The sequence below is a fragment of the Montipora capricornis genome, chromosome 9 (assembly GCF_036669925.1).
Source record: "Montipora capricornis isolate CH-2021 chromosome 9, ASM3666992v2, whole genome shotgun sequence".
In the NCBI taxonomy this organism is placed as follows: domain Eukaryota; kingdom Metazoa; phylum Cnidaria; class Anthozoa; order Scleractinia; family Acroporidae; genus Montipora; species Montipora capricornis.
This window is the reverse complement of record NC_090891.1, coordinates 34320358-34330357: the sequence shown is the minus strand read 5'-3', so window position 1 is coordinate 34330357 and position 10000 is coordinate 34320358. Positions and strand designations below refer to the sequence as shown.

The window sequence follows — 10000 nt, the reverse complement described above, 5'->3', positions numbered from 1 at the left end:
ACCCCCTAAGAATAAAATGGCCGTTTATGTCTAACGTTAGCTGGGATGGCCTGTGTATACTTCAGACAATCATGGCTTGGTATTTGTTTAAGTTGCAAACCAAATGGTTTTCTTTGTGCCACTCTGACATTCACTGCGCGTATTATTGGCTGTGGCCAGAGTCCGTGTTCTTGGCGCTGACCAAATAAAAAGTGGATGCGCACACATGCGCAAAACCATTTCACCATTTCCAGTACGCTTTGCAAATTCTCCTTCCGGTGCTGTTGTGTTAACGAAAGCTTTTTATATTGCTTTGAAATGTTCTGTTTTTCTGTCACGTAATCAGCGTTTCGTTTTTCTGATACAGCAATCATTGCAATTCCAGCTGTTTCGTTTGTACATGACGTTTAACCTGAGCAACGGAACGAGTTTATCTTTGTAAGGGAAAAAAGACTTGATTTTTCGGGTGTTCTGAAAAACTAAATATTTTGAGCAAGAGCCGATACAACGTAGATTTGGTTTTAGTGATGTACTATATTTCGGCTGGCCAAACCAGCCTTCTTCAGGTACAATGAGAGTTTACATTGAATTGCTTCTATGTACATATAGATATATATATATAGTAAATGGATGTTGACGTAATACTGGAATAAATGTGATAAAACATGGCAGTTACAAAGATTTTGAATTCAAATACTAAGAGTCACGGAAAAATTACGGAAATCACTCGAAATAATAAACTGAAATCTAATACGTTTCTTCGCGGATAAAAAGACCGTTGGGATCAATTGTCCTGCCTTTTAAAATTAAAAAAGCTTCCCTGGCCTTACGGATCGAGTCTCTGTTTGAAAATATTTTTTCGATAGGAATTAATTGCATGTCCTTGGAGATGTTGTGGGGAGAGGAGATGAAATGTTCTGCGACTGTAGTAGGTTTGGATTTGGTGTTAGCGTTATCTAAAGTGCGGCGGTGTTCATTAAAACGGTCTTTTAAAAGTCGTTTAGTTTCTCCTATGTATTGTAGATGGCATCTGTTGCATTGAATCATGTTGATAAGGTTTTTAGTTTCGCAAGTTAAGTGGAATTTATGGAGCGCGTTTCGCCAGTAGAATAGAATTTGTAGTTGGTTAGTCCATGGAAAATGTAAGGACAGGTAGCGCAGTTTTTGCCACAGCGAAAAGAACCGGAAGGAAGTGTGGAATTAGAATGAGTTACATTGGGGGACAGTTTAGCTGTAACCAGCAGGTCTCGAAGGTTAGAGGAGCGCCTGAAAGCCACAACAGGTAGATGGAGGAAAGCATTTTTGCAGCGGTCAGAAGTAGGAAGTAGATTGAAGTGTTCTTTTATTATGTTGAAGATGGAAGGAAGTGATGGATTATAGGTCGTTATGAAAGGTATGCGTTTGGGTTTGTCTGTATGTTTAGGTTGTAGAGTATGTGTGTTAGGGTTAGGGTTAGGGTTATCGGCCTTACTTAGTAACAAAGTTGCGTTTGTAACCTCATAGAAGGCTATAGAAGCAATTCTATACATAGAAGCAATTAGGCTGTACATAGAAGCAATTCAATGTAAACTCTCATTGTACCTGAAGAAGGCTGGTTTGGCCAGCCGAAATATAGCACATCACTAAAATCAAATCTACGTTGTATCGGCTCTTGCTTAAAATATTTAGTTTCTCAACTTGAAATAACGCCGATCAGATCAAGCCACTGATCCAACGTACACCGACAGGAAAATTGTCCACGGTTGCTTGCTTCGAAGTTCTGAAAAACTATTTTGAGCTTGCAAATACCATAGAACCTTCGTTCAAGTCAAAAGTCGTGTAAAAAGCAAACTGCTGGGATTGCTAAATGAATTTCGATATCGGAAAAAGGGAACGCAGATTACGTCACGGAAAAACAGAACTGTCGCGAATCGACAGGTCTCAAAAACCACTGAGCATGCTCGCTTATTTCCCGCCATCAATGTTTCAAAATGGCGGACGACAAATGAGATTTCCCCACGTACTTTAACCTCTCACCAGGCCGCTCGTACATTTGTTCAAATTTTAATAATCGGTTGAGTTGCGCCTTCGACATTTCTAGTTTACCTCTGTACGAAGTTTAGAGAGATCGGCGGTTGTTATCCAAAAGATATTGTCCCTTATCTGGTTCCTTCTCGTGTAAATGTTCGCTGCTAGTGGAAGATGAACCGGACTCTGTTTTTCTCGTTTGTTAAAGCTGCCCATGGTTTGTTAAGCTTGAGATGTGGACTACGTTTACGTTGTTTTTTCCACAAGAAAATATCAAAAATGACTTTTTTTTCGTTCCAATGGTCTTGAGAAAACACTTCCTAAAGGTGTTGTTGTGGATTTAAACCGAAAGGAGCGACTGCATGAAGTTCATATAATGGCGAGAGTGACGAGACTAAGTCGGATCGTGTGCAAAAGATAACTTCGCAAACTAATTTGTGAGTAATAATTTACAATTTTGTTTTTCCGCTTAACGTTCGGCTAGCGTTATAGCTCCATCATGATTGTAATTTCACGTTAAGAAATGCTTTAATATCGTCCATTTATCTTTGTACGCTGCTCTCTTTTGATGTGAAAATAAACTGGATTCGTCTTAAGTTCGATTTTAAGGTCATTTATATTCCCTTTTCTGGTGAATGTCTAAGTTATTGTACTTTTTAGCAGTCACAACTCAACGATCCTTGCGTTCAAGTAGTTACCAAGTTATGGATTTGCAATTAATTTGAGTTTAAAATCAAAATCAAAATCCATGTTAGTTAAAATAATGTTTGGAAGAACAGAAGTATAGGTACAGATGTATATAGATCTCTATAGATTCAGGTTCGTGATTGTTTTGCAAATCTTTGTTTTTTTAGACTGTTGTTTACTGGAAGCATTAATGATGTATTTTTGGTTTTGGGGGGACTGTCATGTGTTCTTGGATCAAGGAATCTGTTTTGAGTCAAGTATGGTTGACAGTGGATAGTTTTTCCTGAAAAGGCTGAAAGGAAGCATTATTACCTTGGACTTTTTTGGTTACACCCCACATGTTTGTTCTTTTCTTAGATGGCAAAATTTATTAATATATTATGTGATTTGGAGCTGCAGCTAGAAACAGTGTCCCATGCAGAAGGTCTCATTGGGTTTGATGGCAGTAAAATAATTTTGGTAAAAAATATGTTTAGGGTTTTTATCATAACTTCTCATCTTGGTCCTGATGGACTTCAAACATGCTCTACCATTTTGCACAAGGAACTTGTCAATCAACCGTTACCTTTTGGTGTATTTGCAAAAAGATCTTTGGATAGCAATTGATTTATTTTTCTTATCCCTTATGTGTAGATATCCTATGTCTGTCACATAGTTAGTTTTAAGCTTTTACTTCCTGTAGTGTATCTTTATTATAGTTAGCACATGAACCCACAAGCATGTATTATTGTTTTAATATTGATTGTGTTTGAATAAAGGATATTGTTGTCTTGTCTTGGAGATAAGGCAAAACAGCCTCAGTTGTATTTGCATTATTATTTCTGAGTGTTACTTTTAAAGGGCAAACCATTAAAAAGTGCACATAATTTGCAGGAATCCAGGAAAATTATTCCAAATATTCATTGATTTGAAGTTCCTGAAGCAGGTAAATCTTGAAGAGTTTACGTAACAATATTTGGAATATACAACATTTCTATTTGGGAATGTTTAAGTCCACAGAATTTATTTTCTTTATGTTGAGAAGTACTGTAAGAGCTGTCAGGTAACTCAGATGGAAATTTGACAGACCTTAGCTGTAATTCAAATTATTAGTACAGTTTTGGTCGTTAGTGGAACATAATATTTTATTGGGACATTTTTTAGTGAGTGAACCCATTGACTCCTGGCGATTCCCCATTGACAGGTAAAATCGTCTGGTGTTAGACAGAGTAAAATGCTAAGTATGGCCGGTTTAGGGGTGAAAGGGTTAAAGTGCTATTTGTTAGTTTGACTTTCTTTTTCTTCATTTGAACCAAATCAAGTGATTAATCATCACCTCCACCATGCTTTGCTTTGCTTTGCTTTGGCTTTTAGAACAAAGTATCAAAGTTGAAGATGGTGGCTCGAGGAGTAAACTATAAAGACTATAATGGTATTTGAGTATATTGTAGAACAAATTTGCCTATATCATTAAATCAATGGGAATCCAAACATGAGGATGCAGTTTGCTCAGGAGGGGTTTTCCCTATAAAAATGGCAGGCCACTTATTGGATTTTTTTTTTTAACAACCCTTAAAGGTAACAGAACCTTGTTTTGTGGATGTAGGCTAAAAAAATCTGACCCCTTAGAGAAACCAGTTCTAAAGTGACAAATGACTGGCAAATAACTTTTACTTATGAATTATTCATAAGTAAAAGTTATTTGCTTGTGTACCAAATTGTCTTACAGTTCCAGTCATTTTTCAGATTGATAGCCTTAAATGTACTGTAGCAACTCTGCCAGCTGTTTGGTCTCAGCATCATAGGCAGTACAAATCCACATTTTTTTCTCCAAAAAGGAACAAAAAGAACCCCTGTCATTTTTGTAAGGGAGCCCCCCTTGGGGCAGTTTGTTTACTTTACCACCATTGTTTAATACTATCCAGGGACTAAATCAAGAATGGAAATAGATTACAGTTTGAAAAAATATGCCACTTTTTTTTACTTCTTACACTTACTGCATTCAACTTTAATTTATTCATCCTTGGAAATGGTAGGAATGATTAGTATTCTTTAAAGCAATTGTTAAAAATTCATTGCACCTAATGTTGAAATATTTTTTCCATATGGAAAGGTAACAGCAGTTGTTTCTGTGAAAGCCTTCTCCAGAAAACTCCAACATGGGATTACGCCCCTTTCAAATGTAGCTTTGTATGCTTTTGCTTGATGACTTTGAACAATTATTACATAAATATGAAGTTATGGAGTTTTTTAAAAGTTAAATCTAATGGAAGGGGATTTAAATTATTGAAACCACTGTGTTGCAACCAGAGTCCACAAAGAGAGGTTAAATAATCTATTGCACTGGAAGTATTTAGTAGGCCAGCATGAAATTTGTTTTGGATAATAGCACTGAATCACCTTCAACAAGTTTTCTAACCTTTGAAGATACCTAATTTTATATCCTCCTGCTGTTTTATTGCTGGAAGATAAAACCAATTTTTGATTAATTATTTTTGTTGTCACATTAACCCACTACAATGTGTTGAAAGTGTATTATTAGCTGTAGTAATATTTTGTTACAGTAAAATCCCCCCTGCTAGTGAGCTGGATTTCTGAATCAAATTTTCAACTTGGAATACCGGTATTGTTGTTTTGGCTATTCAGAGTTAACCTAATCTATGTTTATTTCTATAATTTGGAGGGAAGCAAACGATTGGCATTTGCTTGAAATGACTACAGCAAGATATAATTGCAACTAAAAGGTTTCCTTCTAGTGTACCCAATATGAGGTGCTTATATGGCATGTTATGTATGACATTGGTGCTAAATTCACTTTAAAATTTATCTTTGAACGACTGAAATACATTTCTAACTTTTCAGGGACGTCATGCATTTCTTTTTTTTCCTCCGTCTTAATAAATTTGCCTCCATGGACCACTTGCATGGTCATTTTAACAACTTAATTTTGAAGAAAAATGCAAAAATCTTAACATTTTCTGCTAGATGCGGGCCCCCGCGGAAACAGTGTGCAAATATTTAGTCGAAAGAGAAACCATTTGGAAATTTAGTGATATATTTTTTGCTCCACTTTTTAAAAGATAAACGCATGAATTGAAATCAAGATGGTACTCCATTAGCCGGTAAGCTCCACAAACAAATTTCCACTCAAACCTGGACTCGCGTTGACCTTGAAATTGTTAAAGAAATTTGCCTCGTAGCACTGTTGGCTAAAAGGTACTGTGGCCCACAACTAAAAAGAGAATCTCGCTGGCATAAAAACGCACTATGCAGTCAAAACATTCGTCCGTTTTACTGGCCTGAAAAAGGTCTTTTTTTTTATCGACGGAGATCGGATAAACACCCGATGGCAGCCACGTTTTTCGCCAGTGAACAATAAGTCAGTGGTAACCGTCTTGCGCACGCGTCCTTGAAAGGCAACCTTAGCCAATCAGCGGTTTTTGAGACCTGTCTCGCGAATCTGCAATAGCTATTTTTATCCATGACAACTGGCTTGAACTTTGCGGGGGGCTTTGTTGTCGTTATGGTAACAAAAATTGCTTCCCAAGATGCAGTTTGCGTTTTCTCCAGTTGAAGCCTTTTTTTAATTGTGTACTACTCATACTGTTACAGAACGGGGCATTTTTGCAGTACGACTGTAGCACCGTGGGAGTGGTTTGTTTGAGAACGCTCTACTGTAACCCAAAGCCATTTTTTGGCCTGCTGTATGAAGATTGCTCGTGGAATATAGCCTTCGTTGGTGGGACACACCCGCTCCAACGCTCGCCATATTGGTTGGCAATCTGAACTTGGGTGTAAATTCGAGGACAGAAGCATATTTTGGCGACGAGATCCGACGAACATACGCTTCCCTGTCGCGTTTACAAAGGGAAGCAATGTGCAGATAACATCGTTCGCGAGGATTTCGTTTGCCTTGAAGTGTTCAAGTTGGCGAATACACAAGCTAAAGGCCGATCGACCAGCTGCTTTTAAAGAATATTAAAACCAGAGATTTGCACTGGATTTACTACGAAGAGATCAGCAATGAGTTCTCGGATAGGAAAGCACTTTAAGAGTGAAAAGGATCGAATCATTCACGACAAAACTGGAAGGGTAAAAATCGTCATTTATTTGCGTTAAGACAATGCTTGTGAAGGGAGCGCAACTCCTATGAGCACAAACTGAATTGTTCCATATACAAGAGCCCTTTCCTCATCTTTGGCGGCGTGCTGACCATTTTGTATTTTTATTTGCAGATTCTTATTTCGTGGAATCGCTTTGCAAGGTCACTAAAGGTAGCATTCGAACTCTATTGGGAAACGAAACAGGTACGAGAGCCGCCGGGAGGGCGACTGTTTACGTTATTAGATGTGATTTTATGATTGAACTCGTCTCTGGAAGTTTTACAAGTGACTCCGTTTTTAACCATATATTCTTATTAATTAAATGGACCTTTTGAAATTGCTTTTGGCTTTTTTTCTATCCAACTTCCGCTGCTTTCTCGATTGTTAAAACTCACTCGTCTACATGTTAATGGTGCATAAAATTTATTCAAGCATTGATAAATAATAAATAATCTGTGGTGGTCTTAATTCGTTGTTCTTTACTTGATTGAAAAGACTGTCGAAGCTGTACCTTTGTAATGTTCTATGTTGTGGTTGCGCAATTGATGGGTTTGTGTTGTAAATTGGGGGAGGCTACAAAGGGAACTGGTATAATTTACTAACATGCAACTAGCAATTTCCATGTAATCAAAAGGTTTACGTTGTTATTGATTATTCCGTTTGGTTGAATAATTTGTTTTTAAGTTATTATTGTAGCGTTTTTTAAAGACGTTATGATCACGAATCTCACAGTTTGGACGGTAACTTGCATGATATTGGAATCAAGTTTCAAAGGTCATGCAACATGCCTTGATCTCGTGAATACACTCCCATGGGCTTTGTTTTATTGATAAATATTCTGCCAGTTATTTTCTTAAGGATAACATCTTTTGTGTTCTGACTTGTTCTTCAAAGAATACCACCTTATGCTATCAAAGGTGGCCTGGTTTTCCACAGCTTCTCCACTAAGAATAATATCCAAAATTCTACAACACTCAGTCACATAATTATTTTCATGTTATTAATTTGTGTTGTTCTTCATCTTTCAAACAATGTTGCCGCTGAATTGTGGTCAGAGTTAACCATGATACCTCAAAATCATAACGTAACACGACATATTTGGGACAATCTGCTAACATTGATAAATTTACTACAGGTGGAAACAAACCCAAACCTCACAATAAGTGTTGCTTGGTCTGACTTTTCTTTGTTCCTTTCTGAAAATAAAAATCTCTTGTGTGATACATGCAAATACAGCATTACTAGTCATTTCACCTTAAGGAGGAAATAGAAAAAAAGTGAAGACGAGGAAAGTGGCTTTTCGCAGACAAAATTATTTGCATTGTAGTCCAAATTGGCTCGTGCCAACTTTAGAGATAACAGCAGAGATATTCAAACAGCAAAAAAGTGAGGAATTTATTTTTTGTCTAGAGCTATGCTCACTTCTAACAGATGGTTTATTTTGATTTCTGTTAGGCTGAAATAACATCCTGGTTTGAAGAAGTACCGAAAGCAATCAAGAAAGTTCCATTCAAGGAAACATCAGTGGCTGCTGTACCAATCATAGGCTACATCCTAGTTTTTTCAAATTATTCTCTCTTGCGAATATTGCTCGGACTTGGAAAAGTGACAAAACCCAATCAAACATTCCTACCTTGGATGGAAATATTAGTGTTTCATTGTTTTCCTCATCAAATACTGGCAAAGTTTGCTCATCCAGTACTTGACTGTATTGCTGCCATGCCATATTTGTTTCATTTTGCACTTCCATTCTTTTTTGCATTGTTTAAAGTGGTTAGTAATGGTAGTATTCGTGGTGTGTTCCCATATCTTTGGTGTCTTGGGTGGGTGAATCTTATCGCATCATTGATTCACTTACTCTTTCCTACTGCACCACCTTGGTATGTTGACTCTGTAGTTTTTAGTCCTGAAGGGGAAGTTTTAAAAACTGGTTCCAATGAAGCTGGATTTCATAGACTGGATGCTGCTCTTGGAGTTCCTTTCTTCCATGGGATTTATGCTGCGTCGCCATTGCCATTTGGAGCCTTTCCTTCACTTCATGTTGCATGGCCTTCAGTGATACTTGTGAGTGGACCTTGGATAAATGAGAAGTTTGCTATGTTTCATGTTGTTTGGATCACATGGGCGGCTATCTATTCGAACCATCATTATGGTGTGGATGCAGTTGGAGGAATATTTTTGGTATTTTTGGTTAATTTTATGATGCGCAAATTATGGTGCCCATTTCCCCTGGAAAATGGTAAGAAACCATCTTGTAATATTTGTCGAAGGGCGTCACCACCACTGTTACAAGTGTAAGAAAGTAGAAGTACTTAAATTAAGTTTAACTTTATCATTGGTAGTATTAAAAACATTCTTGTATAGAGAACATGAGTGCAAGCCCTATATTTTTCTTGCTTCATACCAATCCTCAACCACTTTGCTCCACTGATATTCTGATATTCTGTTTGCAAGAAGCCTACAGTCAGATAACTTACAAAAGTTGCTTTTAACAAAATGAGAGAGGTGAAGCAAGTACTCTGAAGCTTGTTCAATTCAGAATGCTTAAGGGATAATAAACTTTCAAGCATTTTATAGATATATTTACAACAGCAGCCCCAAAACAACAATATTTAATAAAATTATAGTGTGTCTTTTGAATACTGGTTCTGTTGCAGTAATTACATTTATTTTTTCCCTTCATGGTTTTGCTAGGATATTGCCATCATAATATTGGCTCAGAAATTTTAAGAATTTTTCTAAGTATTAAAGTACTAAAATTTAAAGTGGTTAGATTTTAAGAGACTATGTCATGCAAAATGATGTTTAAAAAAAGTAGAATGAAACATTGTGGCACATCACCTGGATAAAGGTTGTTTTTCTTAGAATCATCTTGTTTGTGATAAAATGATAAATAAATTTTATCAGGAAAGGAATCCCACATTACCATTTTCAAGTTTTAAACTTGTGATTAACCCTTTCACTCCTGTGGGGTTCCCCATTGACGAGTAAAATTGTCTGGCGTTAGACAGAGTACTATGTAAAATCGGTAAGTCTCAGTGGCCCTCACAGGAGTGAAAGGGCTAACTTAAGATTGCCCTTAAACACCCTAAAATAACGTGACATAGCCCCTTTAAATGATGAAAAGGTTTGTACGTAATTTTCCATTGGTTGTATAAGGTGGTTTGTCAGATTAAATTAAGAGAAATACCACTGTGCATAAATGTTTGATTGAAAACTGATGTCAGATTGTTTATTGTTGTGTT

At 36.9% G+C, this 10000-nt stretch overlaps 1 protein-coding gene across 1 annotated transcript; it reads left to right on the top strand.

Moving 5' to 3' along the window:
• The first annotated feature begins 6208 nt into the window (after nt 1-6208).
• Nucleotides 6209-9972, top strand: LOC138016504 (uncharacterized). The gene is made up of 3 exons (XM_068863659.1): nt 6209-6744; nt 6888-6959; nt 8211-9972. Exons 1-3 carry the CDS (start codon nt 6676-6678, stop codon nt 9051-9053), a joined length of 984 nt encoding a protein of 327 aa, XP_068719760.1. The 5' UTR covers nt 6209-6675; the 3' UTR covers nt 9054-9972.
• The last annotated feature ends 28 nt before the right edge of the window (nt 9973-10000 follow it).

Coding starts and splice junctions, on each gene's coding strand:
- LOC138016504 (XM_068863659.1), top strand. CDS start 6,676: ATGAGTTCTCGGATAGGAAAGCACTTTAAGAGTGAAAAGGATCGAATC. Junction 6,745..6,887: donor TTCACGACAAAACTGGAAGG/GTAAAAATCGTC, acceptor TTTTATTTGCAG/ATTCTTATTTCGTGGAATCG. Junction 6,960..8,210: donor TCTATTGGGAAACGAAACAG/GTACGAGAGCCG, acceptor GATTTCTGTTAG/GCTGAAATAACATCCTGGTT.